The sequence below is a fragment of the Canis aureus genome, chromosome 10, assembly GCF_053574225.1.
Source record: "Canis aureus isolate CA01 chromosome 10, VMU_Caureus_v.1.0, whole genome shotgun sequence".
In the NCBI taxonomy this organism is placed as follows: Eukaryota; Metazoa; Chordata; class Mammalia; order Carnivora; family Canidae; genus Canis; species Canis aureus.
The window spans coordinates 57,092,316-57,119,485 of record NC_135620.1 but is presented as its reverse complement, the minus strand read 5'-3'; the positions used below and the strand labels follow the sequence as shown (position 1 = coordinate 57,119,485).

Here is a 27,170-nt window from a genome sequence, read left to right as displayed (position 1 = left end):
CACAGGACTCATTTCCAGGATACACTGTGGGACAAAAATATGCAGAATGGATGTTCTATTTATGTATAGACCACACATTCACTTTCTTATATGTACAGAAAATCTCTCAGGAAGAGAAAAGTGAGTGGCTAGGAGACCTTCCTATATAGCCTTATTTAGCATTACAATGATGATAATATTAATCTATTAAAAGAATACACATTTTAAAAGTCACCACTAGACTTCAAGCTTTATGACAGACAAGGTCATGTCTGTTTTAGTCACCACTATACCAATATGAGAAAGAGCTTTCACAATTGTTCAATGATGAAAACTGGTCCTAGGCTTGTCAGAGTACTGCCTACAGGTTTCTGTCAGGATTGCAGGGGACTGAGCAGATGCAGCAATAGAAAGCTTGGATAAAAAGAGAACCACTTTCTGATCACAAGCATTATCAAATCAATGTAAGAAATACTTGTCACTTAATATTTTGGTATATTAATTCAGTCTTTTTTTGTATATTTCAAATACAGGTGAGCTAAAACTATTAGTATACTCTAACTCCAAATATTTTTTTAATGGCTAAAGAAATTGAGTATGTACATATATAAGTTACAATCCTCCCTGTTGGAATATATTTCCCATTTTCCCTTTTATAAATAATGCCATATCTTTTTATGTAAAATTTCCTCTGTAATCAGGATTCTTTCTCACAACCTATTGCTAGATGAAAAAAATAGACATTTGAGTCTCTATTATTGAGTTCCAAGTTCTTTATTTAAATTAGCAACCAACCGTTCTGTTATTTGTGTGACCTTTCTTGAGATGTGGAAATTTTAGGTATTTGCATTTACTTTTTTCTTGAGGATACGGTTTTAACCCTGACAAAAAATAAGCAACCCCCAAGAAACATGGGACAAAAAAGACAAGCCATAAAAAAATACAGATTGTCACATTTAAAAAGTTGATGTTCACCTACAACGATCATTCTACTCTTGTTGGAGGTTGGGAACTCCTCCTGTGGAGAAGGCCAGGATGGATACTGGTGTAGGTGGGTTTATAAGTGGAAGAGTAAGAGTTTGGGGAATGCACACGTGAGACCTTTAAAGTTTCTCTATGAGTAGAAAATAACAATTTACTGGGATGAGATGGGCAGAGGATTGTATGGCTCAGCAGAGAAGGCATGCCCCTGGATTTTTCCAGGAAGACTGAAGTAGCAATAAAGAAACGTACATGTACCCCCAGAACAGAGTGCCAGAGGAACAGTAATAGGACAAGCCACTGGGGAATATGCAGAGAGCAGAGTAGGAATTACTGAAGAAAGCAGAGACCACAGGGTTCTACTTGAGGCTGTGCCCAGGGACAACATGTCTGGAAAGCCAACACTCAACAACCTTCTTCTAGCCCATCTAAACAAACATTATATGGTCTCATTCATTTGGAGAATATAAAAAATACTGAAAGGGAATAAAGGGGAAAGGAGAAAACATGAGTGGGAAAAATCAGAGAGGGAGACAGAACATGAGAGACTCCTAACTCTGAGAAATGAACAAGGGGTAGTAGAAAGGGAGGTGGGCGGGGGGGGGGGGGGTGTGACTGGGTGACAGGCACTGAGGGGGGCACTCGATGGGATGAGCACTGGGTATTATTCTAGATGTTGGCAAATTGAACACCAATAACAAATAAATAAAGTTCTTAATAGGAGTATAGTGAAAGGTCTGCTCTCAGGGAACTGTGTCAGCAGCATTTGAGTAAACTAAGCCTTCTCTGCCCTATTCCTTACTATGGAAGGACCCAGACTAGCTTGCAACGGAAAGAACTGTGGGCAGGGAGCTGGGGCGGGGGTTGTTAATAATCCCATAGCCTCCCAATCTAGACCCAGAGTAAATGAGAGATTCTAATCAAGAAAAAATGGTCCGTTTCTCCTTATGTTCCAAATCCTCCCAAAGCTACTATCTAAGGAGGTGAGGTTGGGCAGGCATTTGTACATTTGTGTGTACAAGTCAGGGAGCCATTTGTTCCAAGATAAAGTTAACTGGCCTTCTGCTTGAAGACAGATAGTTTAACTTTAGAGACCAAATTTACTCATCCCTCATTTCCCAATTAAACTAGATTTTTTTAAAGCATGAATTCAAGATAAATACTTAAAAACTATTATTATTATTTCCCATTTAGCTCTTATTTTTCTGCACCCATCAGAAAAGCAGTTCTATTTTCTACCACTTTGTAACTGAAAAATCTAACCTATACTGCAGTCAGGTTATGGTGATTGGTGTTAGGGGCCACAAAGAAAAAAAAAAAAAATCAAGCAATTTTTCTTTCATCCTCTCCAATTTGCTCTCACTTCCTACTCCCCTGGCTACTCAAATCAATTTTACTTAACTGGCTGGAACTAGTTGGGTAATCTTCCCCAATTTTTACAGTTATAACTGCTGTAAAGGGGGCGGGAATGTATGGAGGAATTATAGACCATTCTGAGTTATCAATTCTTTTATTTAGAAAAGACCATAGACTATATACCTGAATGTCTAGGTAGAAATCTCAAACATGCACGCATCCCCATCCTATTTTGTTTATCTGCTATTTTTGGCTTATCTGTATCTAATTTTTCCTCAATTTAAATATAATACTTATAAAATAAAAACAATTAGTTGCTATGCAACCAATGAGAATATCCCATTGTGCTGAAAAAAATTTTAAAGATGTAAAGTAGGGGAAAGCGAAAAGTGTCTCCTAGGACTACTCTTTATGGGTGAGGAGTGCCTGGTCTTCACACACAGCCCACCAGAGTCCCACAGAGGCATCCACTGAACCACAGGAACTCCCTGGCTTTCTAACTTTGAATGGAAAACTCGAACAGCAAACATCAAGGCTAGCTGTCCCTAGACAGCCTAAGTTGTTGAGGTTCTCACAATAGAGGGCCATGTTTGGTGCAATGAAAGGATGATAGCCTCGCATAAAGAACAGGTATTTTTCCCATTTTGGGATATAACTAAATTATATCTCACTACTCGTTTAGTATCTCATTTCACATCTGAAAATATCACCAATTTCTGTGGTATATATGGTATTTTCTAGCACTGCACAATTTGTTCTCAGTGAAGTAACTAACAATATTTTGTATGAAATATTTCTTAACCTGGCCTATATTTTTAAATGGTGATCCCATTCTTTTCGTAGGTTTTTAAATGCCATCTTAGGCATTTTTCCACTATGAGAACACACCTGATATGAAGAGCTGTTTTGGGCTTGGAAAAAAATCTGAATTATACATTTATTTGTAAGTCCCCTCTTAAATGTGCATACTTGTGTTTATTTTTTTAAGATTTATTTTTATTTATTTATGAGAGAGAGAGAGAGAGATAGGCAGAGACACAGGCAGAGGGACAAACAGGCTCCATGCCTCCATGCTGGGAGCCTGACGTGGGACTCGATCCCAGGACTCCAGGACAGCGCCCTGGGCCAAAGGCAGGCGCGAAACCGCTCAGCCACCCAGGGATACCACCCATACTTGTGTTTAAAACAAGGAATAGGGACGCCTGGGTGGCTCAGCGGTTGAGCGTCTGCCTTTGGCTCAGGCCGTGATCCTGGAGTCCTGGGATTGAGTCCCACGTCAGGCTTCCTGCATGGACCCTGCTTCTCCCTCTGGTGGTGTCTCTGCCTCTCTCTCTCTCTCTCTGGATCTCTCATGAATGAATAAATAAAATCCTAAAACAAACAAAAAACAAAACAAGGAATAATGGGGATGCCTGGGTGGCTCAGGGGTTAAGCACCTGCCTTCAGCTCAGGGTGTGATCCTAAAGTCCCAGGATCGAGTCCCACATCAGGTTCCCTGCGTGGAGCCTGCTTCTCCCTCTGCCTATGTCTATGTCTCTGCCTCTTTCTCTCTCTCTCTCTCATGAATAAACAAAATCTTTAAGAAAAATAAATAAAACAAGGAATAAGGACATAGTAATAGGTGGAATGAACCTATTATCTTAGTCTCCTGTACCCTGACCAAGGAACACAAAAAAGGTAGAAGTGCTACCAGGGTCATCTTCAAACCTCAAAATAAAAACAAAAAAGCTACACATACACTCACACACACACACAATATAAGCCTACTGGTCCTAAGAAAAAAGAATTACAAAAAACACTTGTGATCAAACCTCTACCCTCCTCAGACACTTAGTTCTCACTTGATGGTTAAAATCAACGACGGGATGCACGTATGCCTCCTGTCCATATTATAACTGTACATTCAGTGAAGAAAAGGTTTTCTCCTCCCAAATGATAAAAGTCTGCAGGATCTCAAGAGGCCAAGCCTATTCTCTACAGCTGGGGCCACAACATAAGGTGCCACGTGACTGAGTTTGGTTATAAAGGATTCTTCTTCCAAATTTCATTTGCCTCAAAGATGACTCTTGTGCAAAACAATGATTAACTTTTAGAATTTCCTTCAAGATCTACAGCATTTTTTCCCTGAAAGCCTTTGGTTTTAGGATCAAAGCTTTCCTCTCTTAAGAACCTAACTTTTGCTGTCTCAGTCTCCTCCTCAGGGTCCCTAGGGGAGGCTTTCTCTTCCCGTCCCCCAACCTTAGCAGGCTACCAAGACGCTCTCCAGGGCCCCTCAAGTGTGCCAGTGCAAGAGTTACCACCGGGTTCTGAGGCTCCAGGATGGCAGAGGCTGCTATCTCGTTTACCCTGCTTTTCCAGGCCCTGCCATACTGCTGGTACTCAAATATTTATTTTATAAACCAGTGGCTTGCTGTAGGCTAGCGCTGTCCAGTAACAGCAGCCACTAGTCACCTGCTGCTTTTGAGCACTTAAAACGTGGATGCTGCAACTGACAAACCGACTTTTAATTTAATGTTAATGAAACAATCCCATGACTGACCTTTGGCAAGAGCGTAAGGCCAAAGTTGGTTACTTGAAAAGTGAACACCTGCCCCGTGTATTTACGTATTCTTCAAAATACACTGGTTACTCCGTGTGTGAAAAAATTCCAAGTCAGGGGAACACCAGCCCAGGCGTATTTCCCAAGAGGGAACACCACTGCCCTTACCGACTGCCTCACCAGGAACTTTAGTCTGCGCACAAAGAATTCAAGTACTAGGTTTTAAAGTGCTCCGGGGACCCACGCGCACGCTCTGGGGGGAAATCTCGGCTAGGTTTACTCTACGTTCTAGGTGTGGACTCGCAGCCACGGGGCAACAATGCGAAGGCCTGAGATCAACAGCTCCTCCAAAGGAGGGCCCGGCTCGCCAAGTTTCAGGGTGCGAAAGCGGCTCCGACCGTCCAGGGCCCGAGCACGTGGCCCACACAAAATGTCTGACGGTGGACGGAGGGGGCGGCCGTGGTCAGCCCCCGCCCCCCCGGGCCCCGCGCGGCCACGAGGAGAGCCCACCCCTCGGGTCCTCCCCGGGCGCGCCGCGCGGCCCCGCCCCCCACTCGCGGGGACGCCCGGCGAACGCCGGCTGACCGGTCCCCGCAGGTCGGCGACTTGCTCCGCAGCTACCTGACGGCGCCAGGCGCGCCCCGCGCTCGGGGAGGGACGGCTTCCCGCTCACCCGGGGCCCGGGTCTGGCCGGACACGGCCCCGCGCCCGGCCGCCGGGGGGCAGGGGTGGGGAGGAAAGAGGCGATTCTCAAAGGCCCGCCCGCCTCCCCGGAGCACGTGCGGGGGCAGAGGCCGCCGAGGCCGCCGAGACCGCGCGGCCCGCGAGCCCGGCCGAGGCCCGCCCGTCCCCGCGGCGCCGGGCCCGGGCGGAGGCGGCCGCCTGGCGTTGCCCTTTTAAGAGGGGGGGAGGGGGACGGTAGCGCGCCCGAGAGGAGTCGAGTCGGAGGAGTCGCGGCTCCCGCCAGTGCGAGCCGAGCCCCGGCGAGGCGGGCGCCGAACCCGCCGCGGGCCGGCCTACACGGCGGAGGGAGACGCGCGCCCGCCAACATGGCGCTGTGTGGGACCGCGGCGCGCCCCGGCTGGCGCGAGGAGCCGCAGCCCGCCCACACCGAGGGGCCCGACTCCGGGCAGGGGCCCCCGGCTCCGCCGCCACGGCGCGGAGGGAAAGCGAAGCGGCCGCCGCCGCCGCCGCCGCCACGGCTGGCCTGGGCCGACCGGGGCCCCCGCGCCCCCCGCGCCCTGGGAGGCCGGCAGTGGGGGAGGCCCGGAGGGCGAGGGCGAGAGCGGAGCGACAGAAACGGGGGAGAAAGTTTTATTTTTAGGCTTGAAAAATGGCGGGAAGCGCGTCCTTTTTTCAAACTTGGCCTCGGGAGGGGCGGCGGTTGCGCCACCTCCGCCGCCGGCTCGCCCCTCCCCCGCCCGGCGCGCGCCAGGCCGCGCCCGCCCGAGCCCCGGGGCGCGCGAGGGGGCTCCTCGCCCCCCTGTGAGGCCGGCGGCCCGCGCGAGCCCCCACGGCCGCGGCCCTCAGCGCGGCCGGCGCCCACCGCCCACCGCCCACCGCGAGGCCCGCCCGGGGGAGGCCCCGCCCCGCCCGAGCCCCTTCCCCGGCCGGCCCGGGGCGCGCGGAGCCCCGGGGGCCCAGCCCCGGCCGGCCGCGCGGCTCCGCGGCAGGCGCGGCCTCCGCCCGGCGGCGCATCCCGGGAGGCTGCAAACATGGCTCCCGGCGTTACACAACCCCCTCCTCCCTCCCTCGCCGCCGGCCGCACGCACACGCGCTCCTCGGGGAGCGGACCCCGGCGGGCGAGGAGCTCAAAGTTTGCCGTCCCCCGGCCCACCGCCTTCCCCGGCCGGCCGCGGGGCCCCGCGGGCGCCAAAGAGTTAATCCCCGCGCGCTCGCTCCCCCCTCCGCGCCCGCCCGCCCGCCCGCCCGCCTTCCCCGTCCGAGCCCGCGAGCTGCGCCCTTCTCCGAGCCGGGGCCGGCGAACCCGCGGCCCGGGCCCCGCAGGTGGCCACCATTACGTGCAAGTCATGGGGGGAGAGGGCGCCCGACGGGGGCTGTGCTTACGGCGGCCGGGGTCCGGTTCCTCAGCTCCAGGTGGATCCTCCTCTTCATGTCCATGTTCCCCTCTTCCCCCCTCTTCAAACTTAACTTTCCGCGGCGGGGGCGGAGGGGGGAGAGGCGTCCCGGCCTGCGCGGCGAGGGCCGTCGGAAGGGGTCTGCCGGCGGCAGCGGCGGGCGGCGCGGTCCCGGGCGGCGGGCGGCGGGCGGCGGGCGGCGGGCGGGCTGGCGAGCGGAGCCCCCGGAGCCAAGTTACTCACGGGAGCGGAGAGAAACCATGGAGGGAAAAGGGGGCTGGAGCGCAGCGCTGGTCTCACTACCGCCGCCCCCGGCCGCGGCCCCGCACTGCGCTTAAACCGGCGACGCGGCGCGGGCGGCTGCTCGGCTCCACTCGGCCCCGCGCGGCGCTGCTCGGCTCGGCATCCGCGGCGGCACCAAGGACGGGGCGGGGAGACGCGCGGCGGGAGGGGACGGGAGGGGAGGGAGGGGAGGGGACGGGAGGGGCGGAGGCGGGGGGGCGGGGGAGGCGCAGCCCCGGGGACCCGAGCGATTTCCTCCCTCCCTCCCTCCCTCCCTCCCTCCGACTGCACGTGGGGTGGCTGATGTAAGACCTTGCTCGGGGGCTTCCCCGCCCGCCGCCGGGCGGAGACCCCCGGGCCGCACCTCGCCGCGCCGGGAGGCGGCTCTCTGGCCCGCGCGTGGACATTTGCCCGGAGGGCTGCGGGGTCCGTAAGGCCGGGCCCGTCCTCGTGGGCTCGACCCAGCCAGCCCGACGCCCGCCAAGTCGGGAGACGCGAAGGGAGCGCGGACGGGCTTTGGGGTTCGCCCTCTGCTGTCTCCCGCTGTAAGGGGTCGAGCACCCGCCCCCCGCCCTCGGGCCGGGCGGGGAGGACGGCGCAGCGAGGACCCCCGCCCGTCCGGCCCGAGTCGCTGCCGCCCGCGTCCTCCCGCGTGGCACCGGGCGGAGGGGCCGGGCGTCCCCGAATTGAAGACGATCTCCCTGGGTTTCCTGGGTTTTTTTGTTTTTTTCCCCCCTAACGTTTAAGTATAGGCTAGCGAGGCAGCAATTAGCATTTCTAATGGGGTCTCTGAGTTTTACCGCGTCCCCCCCCCCCACCGCAGACTTCTATCTCCCTTATTCCTCAGGGCACCCCTGCGAGGTGTGTAAATTCTCGGTGGGCTCCGTTCGGCGAAGCTTGGCAGGTAGCCTTTGAAATGGTCCGGCTCAGAGAGCAAGCCGCCCGGGAGCCGGGTTAGAGCACTCGGTTCGCCTTGCAGACCTCCGGGGAGTCACGGAAGGGTGTATTAAGCTGAAAATAAGTAATTATGCCGCGTGTCGAATCAGATACCATCTAATAGAGGCTCCAAATATTGAGGACAATCTACGGAAAGAGAAAAAAAACCATTCTGTGCAATAACCTAAGGTTTTCTTGAAGTGAAGAAAGACTCCTCCCATTTTACCTGAGTTCATTTAGTAGCAAACAAAACCGTCTTTTATCGGTTTTGAAAATCTCCAATTAAAATTTCAAAGCATAATAAGAAAGTTTTAGAAGCACTTTGGGAAAAGGCAAGAACCTCACGTATGTTGTTTCTTGAGTCTTGTGTTTACAATGATCAGTCTTAGCAGACATCTCTGATGGAAAATGGTGAGTAAAGTGGTCTTCAGGATGTCACAGGAGGTCTGTAACTGTACGGTGATGAGAACTACAGGGCCGTGAGGTAAAGGTTTTTATGAAAAACTAGCAAATCAGTAACATGAGCTAGCAAGCAATTATTGAGCCATCCACTTTTAGGATTTGAATATGTTTTTTTCCCATTTAATCTTCAGACAAGCCTCTGAAGTAGATGGCATTTTACTCATTTTACAGATGAGGAACTGAAGCTCAGAGTTCTTAAGCTGCGCGGCCAACAGGAGGTGGAGCTAAAATTTAAACCCAGATGGGTCTGACTCCAAAGCCTGCCATCTTTTCTGCTACACCATCAGTCTAACTGGAATAAAGCATGGGGCCTGCTTTGGTACAGCAGATTGCAATCAATGGTAGAGGACCTGTAATACCAAACAGAGCATGCAGGCACCATCTTGCAGGCGAAGAAGAGATGCTGAAGGAGCCTGGAACATGGTAGCTCTGTGCCACAGAGAGTGGTAACCTGGTGGCTCATGCAGGAGGTGGTATTGATCCTTAGGTTTGAGAAAAGGGACAAATCTCGGGATCCTGTCCCCTTTTTATAATCAACCCCAGGGTATGAAGGACTCTTTCACCATGATACATAGCTCACAGGGTAAATGTCTGTTTTCTAAGATTAAGCTACAAAGTAATTAATAAACATAGCCACAATGTGCGAGCAAATAAAAAGAAAGCAAAAGAGCCAAAGGAGGAGAGACTACAAACCCGGTACTGTCCCTTCTGACACAGCCGGTGCTGGCATGCACCTCTGTGAACAAAGAGCATGTGTTCCAGTGACATGCTTCTTTGTCAGGGGCTTCACTGCCAGAGGCATAAATAACACAGGCAGAACAGGGTGTGTCTCAGTGCCCTGCCAACATCTTCCACTGGACTGTCAGTCCACAGGCCTGAAGGGGCTGTTGTCACAGTGCCCTGGTTTTGAATGTTGCTGGACTTAACATCATTCTGAGTATGCATCTGGGGTGAGAAAGTAGAATATAGAATTGTATCTAATCCACAATTACCATGTCCAGAGATTTATGGATTTGAATAAGGGCTGGAAGGGAATAAGGAAAAGTGAAAACCACTTTGTTTCTTAGGGAGTTTGAACTATGGGTGAATCCTTTCCCCCCATTAATGTTAATGTTTGCCTAAAAAGCAAATATATTGGGCATTCCTTTGAGTCTTAAAACTGCCTGTTAATCAGAATGTGTGTATATTCCAATAAGCCCCATAATGTCCAAGAACACTCTGAGCTAGTTTGTAATTCCTTGGACCTTCTTTCCACCCCACTGCCTCAGCAACATCATCATATGACCCGAGACTTCCACAAACTTTGTGGCTGTGAACAGAATTTAATAAATCTGAAAGTGAGAGGAAACAGCCCCACTCAGGCATTGGTTTAACTGACTTTGAAACCAGTTTAGCAGAATGGGCACATTTTCTCTTTAGTAAAGACAGTATATGAGGCTGCTGCATAATATAGGGTGAGGAAATCATTGTTCTTTAACTGCTAAATACTTGCATTCTTCCCCTCCTCTCCCATGCATATGTGCATACACTGGTAAATCTACCTTTTGGGTTTCCACAACAGGGTATGTGTACCTGTTACAGCAGTTAGACAACAAATGAGAGTTGAAGGATCCGAATTCTCAACTAGACTGTGAGCTCATTCAAATATTTCTGAGGATATGAATGGAGAGTAGAAGCCTGGGGCCATCTTTAGAACACAGGTGCGCTGCAAATGTGTGTTAGGTTTGAAAATAATGTCACATGTACTTAAAAATACTGCCTAGGCAGCTGAGATTGTTGAGACAAAGGGAGAAAGAGAGGCAAATAGGTGAAAATGGGGTAAGGAATGAGATCCTATTAGTCTCCAGATGGTAAAACAGAGCAGGAGAGAGTGTCAGGTGTGTAGGCAGCTGCAGGTTTAGTAAGGGGCCCCTGCCAAGGAAACCAGATTCCTTTCTGCTCTCTGAACAGCTGTAGGTGCTAGGCCTTCCAGGTGCAGTGTGAAGAGCTATGACTACTCAAGTTTAATATTTATTAAACATCATCCTTACACCAAATACTGTGCTTGGGACTTTCATGTACATTGCATCTCAGTTAATCCTGGCAACAGCACACTGGGACAAGATTATAATCCCCTTTCATTATTTAGGAAACAGGTTCAGTGAAGCCAAGTGGAACTCACATAACCAGTAAGAACCTGGATTTCTCTTGTCATTAAGGTCTCACTATAATTCACTCCAATTACTTTGATCCACTAGTCCTCACAACTGCTTCTGAAAAAAAAGTTTTGTTTTCTCTGCTCTAAGATTTACATGCTCATCATGGAGGAGGTGAAAAATAAAAAAACAAAACACAAAAGCAAAACACCAGCACTGAGAAAATAAAATTTAATAATTAAATTCCTACCAATGAGACATATCCACCATTAAGTACAAGTTTTTTGGTTAAAAAAAAAAGCAAAACAACATTCATATTTATTTTTAATAAATGAGTATTAACTCTGCTCAATGTTTTTCCCTTTTCCTAACTCTGTTAAGAATTCTGTTCCATCACTTCTTGGCTGTGTGCTTTTGGACAAACCTCATAATCTCTCTGAGCCTCAGGCTGCTCATCTGGGAGCTGTTGTGCAGATTAAACATGATCATGTGGGTGAAGCTCCTACCTGGCACAGTGCCTGGCATTCTCCTGTATGCCCTGGGCAAGTCACCTTAAGCCCAAGTCCCTCCCTTACCCTAAGCAGAGGTTCAGAATTCACTGGCCTCCTCAGAAGCTGTTGAAGTTCTGCTGTGACTGTCAGTCCTTCACCTCCACTCCAAGTCCTTCATCTCCTGTAAGAACCCTGTCCCTCTGCCTGAGAGAAGGGTTCACCTGAACCAATACATGTTTTCATTCTCAAAAGGAGCAGTTTCATTGTCAGTTCCACCCAGTGCTTGGTCTCTCCCGAGGAATTGGAGGGGGGGAGGTTCCTGAGCTAGTCTGGAAAATACATGAGTGGCCCCACAGTGTTGAGCATCCCTCTCCTCCATAATTAGCCAGCGTCCCCACCATCTGGACCCTTTCCTACCTCACAGGGTATTCCTTGTCCACACGATGCTAAAACTGCTCTCGGAGTCCTGCTCCTGTTGACTGAACTTTCCATCTGTTCTCAAGCTTGCTTTGCCAGCTCCTGCCTGGCCAGGGGCCCCTCTGTGGGCATGCAAGGTACTCCTCCCTCACTCTAGATTCTGACACAACTCAGGGAATTTATGTGCTCCCTGATTTGTTAGGCTCTTATTTTGGTAAAAGCCGTAAATCCCAGGTATCCTCACACTCTACTTCTTCCTTGAAAAGCAGGGCAGCCGAGTTCCTGGTTTTTTTTTGGTGTGTGTGTGTGTGTGTGTTTCTTAATGTTTATCTGTGCATGCACTATAGAAAACTTGGCAACTATACTTACTGAAAGAGGAAAATAGGGGCACCTGGGTGGCTTAGTCAGTTGAGTGTCTGCCTTTGGCTCAGGCCGTGATCCCAGGGTGCTTCTCCCTCTTCCTCTGCCGTTCCCCACTCTTGTGCTCTCTGGCATGCTCTCTCTCTGTCAAATAAACAAACAAATAAATAAATAAAATCTTTTTTAAAAAAGAAAAGAAAAATCTCAATTCAGGGCTAAGCACCGCTCATGTTTTGGTGTTTATTCTTCCAGTCTTTTCTCTACCCACAGATGGCACTTTCTCAAGTCTCAGATTGCCAGAAGCATCATTTCATTAATAACAGCTTTTTGGGGGGGGCAGGAGGGGGAAGCCCACTATATTAAATATTCATATAGAGTATAAGAGACATCTTTATTTTGGAAATAGCAAGTAGTGAAGAAAAAGTATCATAGTACCTAGGAAATACTGTATATATTACATTAAAAATTTTTAATAAGTGGGATAATACCGTAACCTACTTTTTTGGTTAACAGTATAATTATGAACATATTTCCATGCCATTGAATAGTTGTCTACAATATATATTCCTTGAGGACACTCTTCTACAAAATGAAAATAGCTTTTCTTTTTCTGAATATAAAGACAATACATATTCATGTAGCAAATTCATGCAATGCAAAAAATTATAAAGAAGAAAATAAAAGCCAGCCAAAATCCCAGTACCTAGCGGCAACTACTGTTAACATTTTTGTGAATATTTTCTGAGTTATCTCTATGAATGTAGATGCATATATAAAATATATAATATTATATAAATGCAATCCTACTATAATGGTGCTTTGTAACATGCTTTCCTTTTTCTTTCTGCAGTAGATTGCTCCAAGTCCATAAATACAGATCTCCATCATCTTATTTATTTATTTATTTACTTACCTCCATCATTTTTAAAGCCTGCATCATATTTCATTGTATGGATATAGCATAATTTATTCACCTGATCTCCTGCACATAGACATTTAGGTTACTTCTAGTTGTTCACTCTGTGCAATTAACTCCTTGAAGTAAATTCCCAGAAGTAGAATTCCTGAATCAAAGTATATATGTTTCAAATTTGGGTGTGCATGGTGAATTGCCCTACAGAGGCTGTACTTCTTTTATATTCCCATTAGCAGTGTGTAAGATTTCCCCTCACCCTTACCTAAATTAGGTATTATCTTTCAGAAAATCTTCAGTTTGACAAGGTTGAAAACCTAAGGAGGTTTGGACAATTTGATGTGAAAAGAGTAGTCTTTTAAACAAATGGTGCTGGGAATATTACACATCCATGTGCAAAAGAATGAAGTTGGAACTGTACCTCTACAGGATATATACAATGGATCATAGACTTCAATATTAGAGCTAAAATTGTAAGACTCCAAAGAAAACAAAGGAGTTAATGTTCAAGACTTTGGATTAGGTAAAGCTTTCTTAGATGTGACACCAAAAGTGCAACACACCAAAGGAAAACAGAAGATAAATTTGACTAATGAAAATTTTAAAACTTTGTGTTTCAAATGATACCATGAAGAAGGTGAAAAGACAATGCATGGGATGGGAGGAAATATCTGGAAATCACATATCTAATAAGGGACTTGTATTCAGAATATATACAGAACTATCAGAACTCAAGAACAAAAAGACAAATGACTCAATTACAAATGAACAAAAAAATTGAATGGCATTTCGCCAAAGAGGGTATACAAATGGCCAATAAGAACATGAAAAGAGTTCTGTCATTAGGCATTGGGAAATGCACACCAAAACTACAATGAGATACCACTTTATACCCACTAGGGTGGTTATAATAAAAATCATGGACGACAAGTGTTGGTGAGGATGTAGAAGAATTGGAACCTTTGTACATTGCTGGTGGGAATGTAAAATGGTATGGCTGCTCTGGAAAACAGCTTGGCAGTTCCTCAAAAAGCCAAACAAAGCCAGCAATTTCATTCCTAGGATAATGAAAATATACGTCCACACAAAGTTTGCACATGAATGTTTATGGCAGCATTATTCATAATAGCTATAAATTATAAACAGTGGAAATGTCCATAAACTGATGAGTAAACAAAATGTGGCATATCTGTACAACTGAATTTTTTTCAGCCATAGAAGGAATGTGGTACTGATAGATGCTACAACATGAACCTTAAAAATACTATGCTAAATGAAAGAAGGCCACATATGATTCCATTTATGTGAAATGTATAAAATAGGCAACTCCATAGAGGCAGAAAGTAGATTAGTGGTTGCCAAGGGCTGGGAGTAATGGGGAGTGAGAGCTAATGAGTATGAGGTTTCTTTTGAAGTAACAGAAATGCTCTGTAATTTGATAATGGTGATGGATTTAACTCATATGCTTATCACCATCGCCTCCCAAATCCTTAAAAGGATTTAAAAATAAAGTTGAGGAAATTTTCCCAGAAAGCAGAACAAAAAGATAAAGAAATATAGTAAAGGAAAATAAAATTAAAGGACAGCTCAGGAGGTCCAATATTAAAGTAATCAGAATTCAGGAAACAGAGAAGAATAAAATAGAGGGAATTAGTGAAAGTCTACATCCCAAACGGTGAGATACCCTTCCAACTCCCCTTCTCCCACTTAGCTCTAGAAGGCTACTAGCTTATCTCCAAAGGCAGGAGATTGGAGAATTCTTTTCAGGAGAAAAGGACTGATTTAAGAGAAAATATCTAAAATAATCAGATTTATTTTATCTTAACTATAATATTTTTAATTTCCAAAGACTTTCTCTTGTTCATTTCTATAGCATCTTGTTTTTATTTCATTGACGGAACATCTGGTTGTTTTTTTTTTTTAAGATTTATTCTTTTATTTAAAGATTTATTTATTTTATTTGAGAGAATGTGCGTGGGGGTGGGGGAGGGGGAATTGGTGGGCTGGCAGAGGGAAGAGAAGGAGAGAATCTCTAGCAGACTCCTCACTGAGCATGGGGCATCTCTAGCAGACTCCTCCCTCCTGGGGCTAGATTCTACAACCCTGAAAGCCAAAATCAAGAGTCTAATGCTCAACCAACTGAGCCACCCAAGCACCCTGAAGATTTTTATTTTTAAATAATCTCTACACCCAACATAGGACTCAATCTCACAACCCTGAGATCAAGAGTCACATGCTTCACCCACTGAGCCAGCCAGGCATCCTGATGTAACATCTTTTCTATCTTTGAAGAGATAGAGTTTTATTCTTATATCTAAATTGTGTTCATTTTCTCCAATTCCTTTTTTACTAACTCAGATTTTTTTTGCTCTTGTATTAGAGTCTTTCCTGAGTATCCAATCACTCTTGAATATCCGTTTATCTTAACAAGAGAGGCACTGAAAAAGTGAGAGGAAACTGTGCACTGGTAGGTCTTAAAGACTAATGGGCATCATGCCATAGTGATTGGGAAGCAGGCTGGCACTTCCACTGAGAGAGCCTCAAATGTCAGTGTCTTCAGTACCTACAGCCATAAAGGATGAACTTATCAAGTAATCATACAACACAGTTCCTTTGGATTTCCAGATTGAAGTAGCCCACCAAGTCACATTGTAATGAGATTTCAAAAACCAGAAATCCTGAAAGTGTCCTAAAAGGAAAAAAAAAAATCATAACGAAAGGATCAAAAGTCAAATGACATGAGGCTTCTCAGGAGAACATGTGAAACTAGTAGACAATGGAACAATTGATATTTTCTGAGGAAAAGGATCCTCCTCTGAGACTTAACACACAGCCAAATGATCACTCAAGATGAGAGAAGACTACAAATGTTTTCAGACTTTCAAAATCTCAAAATAGGAACACTCCACGCACCCTTTCTCTTGAAGCTACCAGAGAATAATGGTCCCATAAAGGTAGCTGTGTGGCAGGCTTGGAGAGCAACCCAGTATGGATGGAACAGGGGTCAGAGGGCTCCTGGGGGGTTGCTAGAAGATAAAAATGAGGATTGCCTCCCATGTAATCACACTGAGAGGTAATTTTACAGCTCTGATCAAGAAATGAAAACAATGAAAAGAGGTAATTCTTAACTCCAAGAAAAATAGAAAGCTGTACAAGAAATAAAGGCACATGGCTCATCTGTAAACATAAAGTCACACTAGCACAAGTAACTACTACTGAAAGGAAGGCCAAAGCTGGGCATGAGGGTGGGAGTGAGGGTGAAAGAGAGTGAAATTTGTCTTTTTCATAGCAGGAAGTCAATAGTTAATGATAATGATTAATGTCTCAAACTAAAAAAACCCAAAGAGTACTATAACCCCATTATATGTGTAAAAGGAGGCAGACACCAGAGGCAACAGTTAAAAGAACTGGAACTGCTGTCTGGGGGGAATGGGGAGCCAGGGGGAAGGGTGGGGCAGGAACCCCTGTTTGGGTACAAGCTCTGTCGTCCTGTTTGGCGTTAAAAACTCTGTCTTTGTGTTAACTCTGAAACAAATGAAATTTAAATTAAACAGCAAGCAAGCTGGCAAAGGAGGCTCCTGGCAGTAGCTGTGGATGATGGGAAAAGGTGCTTTGGCTGCCTCAGATCTGTTCCCAAAGGGCTGGATGTCCCCAGAGTGGCAGAGGACAGATGGTGTGGGAGGGGCCAAGGGGGCTTCATACCTTTTCTCAGGCGTCTGCTCAGGGAATGAAAGTGGTAGCTATGAGCTCAAATTGGGTCAGATTTTCCAGCTGCAACCTGCACTTTAAAAGAGAAGACATGATGCCAAGACTCTGGCATTGCGTTTCTGTCAGATTTTGCATGGTGTTGGAAGATTCCTAATTTCTCCAATTCTTCAGATGTGTTTTAGTGAGAAGCTGAGAGAGAGCAGGGGCCTCCTAAGGAAGCCACTGTTTTTTGTTTGTTTGTTTTTTGTTGTTGTTGTTGTTTTCAGAAGCCACTGTTTTTCACTGGATGTCCAGGTTCTTCTTTCCACAGCGGCCTAAGCAGGTAGGTTTTTTTCTCTCTTGCTTGCTTAAATTGAGGAAGAATTGCATACAGTAAAATATCAGATATTAAGCGTACAGTTAGTGAGTTTTGACAAAGATATACACGTGTATAACTGATGCCCCAATCAAGTTAGAAAGTACAGCTGTTACATGCCCCTGTAACCCTTCCAGTGCCCTGTAAGAGGCAACCCTTATCCCAAAATACATTCCCAAGAAATGGCTTTGCCTGTTCTTGAACTTCATATGAATGAAATCATACCACAGTGACTCTTGTATTTGATTTCTTTCACTCAACGTGGTATTATTAAGATTTATCTGGGTGGTTGAGTGGATCAGTAGCTCACTTCTTTTTATTAATGAGTAGTATACTAATGGATAAATATAATGCAACTCGTTGATCCATTTTCTGAGCAAGTTTCTTCTTTCCGGTGACCAGCCTTGTTCCTGTGCTGGATCAAGTCTTTGCGTGGCACTTACAGTGTTTTTTTTTTCCCACTACTTGGAGTTAAAGAGTAAACAGCAAGGCTTTTTAAAAGAGCAGCACCATTTACACACATGCTATAAATTAAAACCAGATGTGATACATGTTCATTTAGGTTAAGGCTATTTCTACACCTGGAGGAGGTCAGTTAAAAATCTGTGACTATAACCTGCACGTGAGGTAGCTCAAGTCTGGATCAGGTTTTTTTTTTTTGCCGTGAGGGGAGAGAGGGAAGGATGGGCAGGATAAATATTTCACAGGAAGATTCAGCAAGGCTTTGTGTCAGAGTAGATGTATGGGATGAAGGAGCAGGATGAGACAAATCCAATTCAAAGTGGTCATCAGCCGGTTGAGTCCTTCTTCTCTTTACAACTTGGGCCAGTTGGTCCCTCTGCAGGCTCTGTCCTGTTAGGGAATTTAAGGAGCCCTGGTTCAGTGGCCGAGCTCACCTTCTAGGCCCAGTGTACCTTAAGTCCTGCTCCTTGTAGCTAAATTCTTACCACACACTGTGGCGTTTTTTTCAAGGCATGGTGAGATTGTGAAAAGAACACTGAATTTGGAACCATGTGAACACAATACTTTTAAAACAAGTAACCCCTTAACATGATCAAAGAAACTAGCTCTGTAAAGGGTTTGGTGCTCTAGGCTGCTGAAAAGGATGGATGCCAGAGCCTAGCTCCCTCCTAGAACCTTGAAGTCCATTAGCCCGCAAGTCCTGTCACTCTGGGATAAATGGATGATAGGGAACTATTTCAGCCTAATGAGAAAAATAGATTGCTTGGGTTGCAGTGGGAAGAACTCGGCTCCAAGAGTAAAAAGATCTGAATTCTGGTCCTGTTTTTACTGTGTAATTTAAGTTTTTTTCCCCTCTCTGTGTCTTCTGTTGAATGAAGGAGCAGGACTGCATGATCTGCTTCTGGCTCTGACATACTAGAATACAATACTAATTTCTAAGAAACAGTGGTTATCATGATGTGATATCTGTAAAGGATTTACTAGGGGCATCTTTATATCTAAGACAAGATACCTTTTTCCCTTTGATGCTTAAGTGAATATCCAGAAGTGATGGATTAAGTGGAGTATTCCTGGAGAAGGAGATTTGAATCATGGTTCAGTAGTAATACTGGTGCTATCCCAATGTTGTTTGTTGTTGATATCTGGATGAGGGTGTATCAATGATATTTTGTGAAGATAGGGCACTTTATATGGATATCAATGAACAGGATCTCAAAGATCATATAGTTCAAATTCTAAGAAGAATAAAAAATGAATCTTGGTGCCAAGGAACTCACCTTCTAGTGACATGCTTCATTCCATCTTTATATTGCTCAAATCACTAGGAAACTATTCATTAGGTTGAGCTGAAATCTTGATTTCATATAGGTATTAGTCCTAGCTTTGCCCTCTGGAGCTACAAACTATACCTGTGTTCTTTCTGGCCACAGTTGCAAACTACTGAAATGCAGGCCAGTATTGGGCCATGTCTTATTAGCAATTCATGGCATTTAAAAATATCTCATTTAGTTTCCAATGTTAAAACATCATGAGACTTTTTTTTTTAAATAAACTGCTTCTGGCTCTCTTGAAAGATAAAAAAATCTGTATCATTTCCTTCTCAATATGATTCTTCCCATTTTTTAAATTAACAATTAAAAGTTTTGCTCCAGTCTTCATCTTCTCTGCCTCTGTCAAGGTGCTTTGGGAGAGACTGATCCAATCCTGGTTCCATAATAGGGCATGAAAATTTATCCTAATTTATCATCAGAGTCCCACCTCATCACATTTGTTGATTCAGAAGCCAGCATTGTCTTAGACTGGGTTCCCTGGAAACAGAACCTGTGATGGAGAGTAGCACACACAAAGTTTGCTGAGGAGTGTTCTTAGGACATAGACCTATGGGGACATGAGGACAGGGTGGACATGGACAGAAGCTGATCAACTAACTGATCAGCAATGTAGTTCAACCAAGGCCTCAGCTGATCCCACCAGGGACTTGAGAATGTGGATGGCCCTTCAGAATTGTCCCAAATTGAAGTATAGGACCCAGGTTCATCAGCCAGCTGCTAGCCTCAGGTGGCACCCTGGGGGAGGGCGGTGTAAAACCTTAGGAGAAGTGGTTTCCTGAGACTTGACTGCAAGAATATTCCCAGCATCTGAGAGTTGACTAAGTCTTCCCTGAAGAGAGGAACTGAACGGAGCTCCACAGTATCCACTATAGGCTCATGACCCAATCTAAACTAACAGGTTTGCTGAGGCCCCTGAGAAAAAGGTTTCCAGAAATGATCTTGATCTGTCTGGAGTGGGCAAGGACCCCAGGGACTGTTGGCAACCATCTCACATGGAAGTTGGCATTGATGGCACTGGTGTTCTGCTGAATCAAACCCACCCTGAAGCTTGAATTACCTTGGACTGTTAGTGTGAGCTTTCATGTTAAGTCAGTTTTTCAGCTGTGTTTTGGTTACTTACAAACAAACATACTTTGACACATCCTTCCAACCTGGAGCTGCATTCCTGGCAGTCACCTGCTAAGTAGCAGCTGTCTCCCTTTCAGATGGGTCACTTGGTTTCCAGTTTACTGGTGCACACCCAATTTTTAGGGGAGGTAGTGGAGAGCTAAATTTTAATCCTCTAATAGTAGGAACTCAATATGTAACGTCTAAAGTAGAAAAATCAAGAAATGGCAACAGAAACATGTGTTTATAAATATGGAGGTAAACACCAGAAGCTAAAAAAGTTGGCAGTAGCTACCTCTGGGAAGATCTATCAGGGTGGTGAGGAATAAGAAATATAGCTGGTTTTTGTGGAAAGGCTTGACATGCTCTTTGGTTTGAGACTCTGTGTATCCCCTGTTGAACATGCATGCTCTGGGGCATCTTGCACTGCTCAATAACTCTCCCACCTCTTAATTCTCCTGCCTTCTTCTGGCCTTTCTCCTAGGTAGGGAGTTTCCTTAGTGCTGGTTGAATAATCATCTTAAGCTACCCCCTCTCTCTCTCTTAACTTATTCTCTCTCTCCACTTCTGGAGACCTCTTGCCCTGCTCCTGATCTCTTCTCTTACGCTCCAGGGCTGTGTCTCTTCTACAGGACCACCTGGCAGTTCCCCAGCCCTATCTCTAACTTGCACAGGGAGATAGCCAAGGTCTCTCCCAGCTCTAACACTGTGAAGTCTAGAAAATGCATGTAAACATTTAACAAGTCACAAGAAGAGCACTCTTACTAACTCAATGTTATTAGCCATTTTTTCTTTTATCAGAACAGGCATTTATTGAGCACTAACCATGTGCCAAGTTTGATAACAGATGCTATCACATGGTTTTACTGTCACATGGCTTAGCTGTTTTAACATCTCTTCATGCCCTAAAGTTTTTGTTTCCCCAGGTGACCCATCTATAAAATGCATATAAAGTTGGAAGGATTAAATGAGTCAATGTTTGTAAAGCCTTTTAAAAAGTACTTAATAGGGGCATCTGGGTGACTCAGTCAGTTAAGCAGCTACCTTCAGCTCAGGTCATGATCCTGGGGTCCTGGGATGGAGCCCCAAGTCGGGGAATCTCTGCTAAGCAGGGAGTCTGTTTCTCCCTCTCTCTCTGCCCCTCACCCCACTCATTCTTTCTCTCTCGCTCACTCTAAAATAAATAAAATCTTAAAAAATAAAAATAAAAAGTACTTAATATAAAGTTATTAATCGACACAACATTGGGAGAGCTGTAGGGGTGTGGGATGGGGAGTATGTGTATGTACTGGGCTTTTAGGGTAATGAAAAATACTCCCGCTTTTAAGAGTCACCTTTTAGGAGAGACAAACACATTAACAAAAAATGACGTATTGTGAGTAACAGTGATACAATTCCTTATATCAGGAATATGAATTAAGGAATATGACCAAAGTACTCTAAGAACCCAGACTGAGGGAAGGGGCCAATTCTTCCTGGGGTGGCAGTAGAGATCCAGGAAAATTTCACTAAGGGAGCGTCCTTTTCAATGGGCTTTAAAGAACAAATAGTAGCTTTCCAGTCAATAGAAAGGATACAGCAAAAGGATAAAGCATTAGGCAAAGTCCAAAGAAATGGTTTTGAAGAGCCTGGCATATTCAGGGAATAAGAAAAATGTTTCTTGCTTTAAGAATTGTAGCTATTGGGGTGCCTAGGTGGCTCAGAAATTTAAGCGTCCGACTCTTAATTTTGGCTCAGGTCATGATTTCATGGGTCATGAGAACTGATCTAATGGGTCATAAGATGGAACCCTGGGTATGCAGGCTCTGTTCTTAGCAGGGAGTCTGCTTAAGATTCTTTCTCCCCCACTCTCTGCCCCTCCCCCCACTCAAATAAATAAATCTTAAAAAAAAAAAAAAAAAAGAACTGTAGCTATTGAAAGGCCTTGCAAAGAGGAAAGCTTTCAGAACTAGAAAACCCTCAAGCTTCAAAATTCTAGGTAGGAAGAATTTCTCTTATATGGTACAATGTGTAAACTTCACTCTCTTTTTTGCCTTTAAAAATTATGGTAAAATTCACATAACATAAAGTTCATCTTAACTCTTTGAAAGTGTACAATTCAGTGACATTTAGGACATTCATAACCACTACCACTACCTAGTTCCAGAACATTTTCCTTACCCCAAAAAGAAACCCTGTACCCATTAGGCTCTCCCTTCTGACCTCCCCTGATCCCTAGCAACGCTTATCTGTGTTCTGTCTCTACAGATTTGCCTGTATGGGACATTTCATATAAGTTGAATCATATAGTATGTAGTAGTTCCATACCATGATAAGACAAATATCATCTTAATATTATTATACAAATAATTTGGCCTTGTGGACCCCCTGAAAGAGTAGCAGGATCGCTGAGAGATCTGCAGAACAGGATTGAGAAATGACCATCTAGGTCATCCAAGGCGTGGAGTTAGAGGTCCCCATTACAGCTTCTCTTCTAGCACAAGGTGGTTGTGCCCCATGTCAAACCTGAGACCTCCCCCTCCCAGCTCCTCACCTCTTTTGTAAATTCTTCCAGTAATTTTCTGCAGTTGAGGTGAGTAATATAGTATAATAGGTTCATACCTAAACTGCTCAAAGTAATCAAACAACCAAATGGGGACACATATTTATTAGTAATAAATCTGAATGTGGGGATCCCTGGGTGGCGCAGCGGTTTGGCGCCTGCCTTTGGCCCAGGGCGCGATCCTGGAGACCCGGGATCGAATCCCACGTCGGGCTCCCAGTGCGTGGAGCCTGCTTCTCCCTCTGCCTGTGTCTCTGCCTCTCTCTCTGTAACTATCATAAATAAATAAAAATTAAAAAAATAAATAAATAAATCTGAATGTGGTAACAAACAAACAATTATACCACATACTTACTTCCAATAAAATTCTGATCACTTCCTGCCACTCTCATTGCAGTTTATAATCATAGTAATTACCTTTTACCTGTGACAAGAGCCGTCATGTATTTTTGAATATCAAGCAGCAGCCATGCTATAAATTGCTAGCCCCTTTCTCCTCTAATGATAACAGCTTATTTTTTCTTAAGTATTCTTCTCAGAGTAATTAGCATGCTTATTATACAGCATATTCAAATGTTAATGTGCACACTGCACTGACGCTATTGTGAGACCCATTTTGCTCAGGAGCTAAAATTATGTTGCCATTCTGCTTGGTGCTAGAGGTTCTGTGCCTAAAACCTGTTTTCCACATGCAAGGAGCCAAGGTTATTTAATTAGAATGCTGAGCTAGAATGAGAAGAGTCTGACACTTAATATAGAACCTGCAAAGCTAAATGGGGTCAGCGAGTATAGGGCCTACACATTTGAATGAGCCATCCATCACTATAGAGACAATCAATATTTGAGCAGTCTGGCTTTGGGGCATGTTTAACATCGTTCCTCCAGGGGCGCTACCAAACTCTGCCTCTGCAGGTTAAAACACCAGAAATCACCGTTCAGTTGGAATCATTTTCCTCACACTGAGCTGAAGTCTGCTTGAATTTTCACTCTTCAGTGGTTGGTTTTTTGTTTTTGTTTTTGTTTTTGCTCTGCCCTTTGAAGCCCCAAAGAGCATATCTGCTTTCTGTTCTGTAACTTCCCTGCAGAGACTAAGGATGGTGACCTTGTCCCTATGGTCTGTTCTCTCAAGGCTCAGGGACCCAGTTCTTTTTTTTTTTTTTTTTAATTTTTATTTATTTATGATAGTCACAGAGAGAGAAGGAGAGGCAGAGACACAGGCAGAGGGAGAAGCAGGCTCCGTGCACCGGGAGCCCGATGTGGGAATCGATCCTGGGTCTCCAGGATCGCGCCCTAGGCCAAAGGCAGGCGCCAAACCGCTGCGCCACCCAGGGATCCCATGGGACCCAGTTCTTATATCATGGGTTACCAGTCCTTTTCCCACTGTGGCTAGTGTTGCCCCCACTTTTTTTTTTTTTTTCTAAATGAGACATTCAGAACCTGAAACAGTGATCCAGGTGTAGTTGGATTGGTGTGGAAATGCACAGATCTCTCTTGGATGTGATTCTACAGTGCTTTCCTGGAGCATATTACCTTTCTTGTTATCTACCACTGATTGATCATCAGCAAAAACCACCAAACTTTCTAAACCATGTATTGGTACACAGGCAATTAGCCATTTAGATCCAAATACAGGATCACGGATTTGTTATCATCGCATTTTGTCATGTTAAATTTGACCCAATGCTTTGGCCTATCAAGAGCCTTTTTTTTTAAATCTATCCTGAATCTATCCTTTTCGTCCAAAATGTAATCAACCTACCAATACTGCTATCTTTACACATATCAGGATTAAAAGCAACTGACAGAAAAGGCCTCAGGATGGAGCCCTTCACCTGCTATCAGAGACTTCAAAGTATTCACTCAACCTGTTATAACCCTTCCTCCGTACTCTTCTTTTCTTTCAACTGTCTAATCCTCTAACTCAAGTTGTTAAGGAGGGAAAACATCAAATAATCCATGTCACTAACTGGCCAAGTAAAGTGACCTGGAAAAGAAACCAAGGAAAAGGAGTGAATAAGGACTGTTGAATAGCCTGATGTGACAGGACAGGATTCTCTGAATCCTTCTTGAGCTAGGTCCACACACCGGGACAAATTGAGGAGGTACTAAGGCATGAGCAAAATGGAAGATAGTCTAGGGTTCTGTTGTGATGAGATAGAGAGGAAATCAATAACCAGGAAATAGAACCAGTGTTGGAAGCTGGGAGATAGCCAGTTAGTACATCAAACTGGAAGGACTAGGCAGAGAGAACAGGGACAGGGGAGGATCACAAGGAGAATGAAGCAAAGAATGGGCACGTAAAACAGAATCTGGACATGCTAAATGCACTCCAGAGCTGTGTTGTTCAATACGGTAGCCACTAGCTATAGGTGACAATTTACATTTAAAGAAATAAAAATTAAATTAAAAATTCAGTTCCTCAGTTGCATTGGTCATATTTCAAGTGTTTGATAGCCACATGTGGCTAGTGGCTACCATATTGGTTGGTACAGAAGACCATTTTCATCATTGCAGAAAGTTCTATTGGACAGCTCATCTCTAGAGCACTCTAGGTGCCAAACCAGGTAAGATATCATTTTAGTGCATTTGTTTTTCCTTTGCTTTCCTTCAAGACCCAGCTCAAATATCAATTCTTCTGGGCATTTGCCCCATGCTTGGTCTGTAACTGTATGCCCTGGGCAGCAGAACATTCTGAGCTATGCAGTTCTTGGTGATAATGCATAGATCTAGATGGGACTTGGCATGGAGATCCTAGCATGGGCATTTGCCCAATCCTTAACCAAAATGTGGCTTTTTTTCTGTTTGGGGAAGGCATTCTCCTTGACAAAGCAATTAGTTTTGGGACTAAGACACGTGGAGCAGGAGAGAGGGAGGGAAGAATACTGGCCCAGTCAGCCAGATCTGCTGAATCCACCTCTGCAGCTATGAAAAACCATTTGCAAAAAAGCTTTTGACCTCCTGTCCACAAACATTATGTAGGCCATCTTGGCTAGGCAGTCAAGAAGTTGAAGTCAAATTGATGCAAGATATCTTGTCATCGTACCTGTAGGCCCTCACTAAATTTCCATTCTGCCTTCTTTCTTTTTTAATTTCCTGTGCCAGAAGCTCTTAGACTTTCTCATAATAAGGTCTATCAATTCTGCCTCCTAAAATCTCCCTAGGATCTGTCCCTTCCCTCAATATTCTCAGTTAATTTATCTTCTCTCTCCTTTCTCACCCAGCCCCCACCCCACCACCTAAATGTTCTTACGAACCTTACCTGACCATGACACTCTCCTCCCTGAAATCCTTCAGTGGCTCCCATGACATCATAAAGGCCTGCTGCTCAGGGCCCCACTACCCTTCTGGTTTCTCTTTGTTGTTGTTTTTAATATTTTATTTATTTATTCATGAGAGACACAGACAGAGACAGAGACATAGGCAGAGGGAGAAGCAGGCTCCCTGCAGTGAACCTGATGCGGGACTCAGTCCTAGGACCTCGGAATCACAACCTGAGCCAAAGGCAGACGCTCAACCACTGAGCCACTTAGGGGTCTCTACCCTTCCGGTTCAAGTCTTTCTGCTCTCTGACATGTAGCGCACACTCCAGCCCAGAACCACGGTGTCCTCCTGCAGCTCTGTACCTCTCTACTTGCAGCTCCTCCTGTCGGAAATGCCCCCGCTCTTGCCCCTTGCGGAATTTCTACACCCCTGTTAAGATTCCATTTAAATCTCATCTCCTCTGAGAAGTCTACCCAGGGCCCTCAGACAGACTTAAGTGATCCATCAGCTATGCCCACTGTTCCAGCTTTGGTCAGAACACATGCTGTGTATGACACTCATGAGTCTGTTTCTCCTGCTAAACTGTGAGGTCTCAGGGGAAGGCAGCATGTCTGACTCATCTCTTATCCCCAGTGGCAAGCATAGGACCTGACACATCACAAACATTTACTAAATGCCTGTTCAAGTGAACAACAGTCTATACCATTATGAGGCTCCACGGGGACTGAGAGTTGAGGACTATGTGGATCCTCTGTGAGGGTTGCTACTGCTGGGTTCCTTAGAGGCACCCCTGGATGGGCAGCCCTGCTAGTCCAAGAATGTGGGAAGGAGCAAGAAGACTGCTGAAACCCTCCCACACACTGGCCCTCCCCTGCCCCCGCCCCCACCCCAGGGACAGGCCAGGCACTGTGACCTACACAAGCCCATTCCTCACTTCTCCTGAAAAAGCACAGGATCCCCTAACGAAGGCTCTTGTAGGGACCCACCTGTGGGTAACTCTATAAAGAGAATTAGGGGCAAGGGTGAAAAGCCTCTTTGTAGAATGGAGAGGGATGGAACACTGCTACTCTTGTACTGTATGGGGGATGTCACTCACTGGTGAAGGAAATGTGGGAGGTTGCAGCAACACTTGCTATGTTTTTAAAAGTGCACCATACCTCACGGTTACCAAGACATTCCCACTTGTATCATCTTCTTTAGTCTGTTCTCCACCTTGAGGGCCAAGCAGGAGAGATCTGGGGTTGTCATTTATAGATGTGGAAATGAATAGCCAGAGAGGTCACAATTTTGAGCAAAGACCCATAAAAATGAAATGAGTTGGGACGCCTTGGTGGCTCAGTAGTTGAGCATTGCCTTCGGCTCAGGGCAAGATGGAGTCCACATGGGGCTTCCTTCATGGAGCCTGCTTCTCCCTCTGCCTGTGTCTCTGTCTCTGTGTGTGTGTGTGTCTCTCATGAATAAATAAATAAAATCTT

The 27,170-nt window shown here is 45.3% G+C and overlaps 1 protein-coding gene across 2 annotated transcripts in view; it reads right to left on the bottom strand.

The window, feature by feature from the left end:
* The window catches only part of ANP32B (acidic nuclear phosphoprotein 32 family member B), a 42,923-nt gene extending 17,170 nt beyond the window's left edge, over nucleotides 1-25,753 (bottom strand). The window contains exons 1-2 of one of the 2 annotated variants that reach the window (XM_077912648.1): nucleotides 25,694-25,753; nucleotides 12,026-12,160 (exon numbers count right to left, since the gene is read on the bottom strand). In XM_077912648.1, the coding sequence (XP_077768774.1) occupies nucleotides 12,026-12,160; nucleotides 25,694-25,738 (180 nt within the window). In that variant the 5' untranslated portion in view covers nucleotides 25,739-25,753. Of the gene's footprint in view, nucleotides 1-6,922; nucleotides 7,117-12,025; nucleotides 12,161-25,693 lie in introns of those variants that run through there. The other variant, XM_077912649.1, reaches the window with a different exon arrangement.
* Between the last annotated feature and the right edge of the window lie 1,417 nt (nucleotides 25,754-27,170).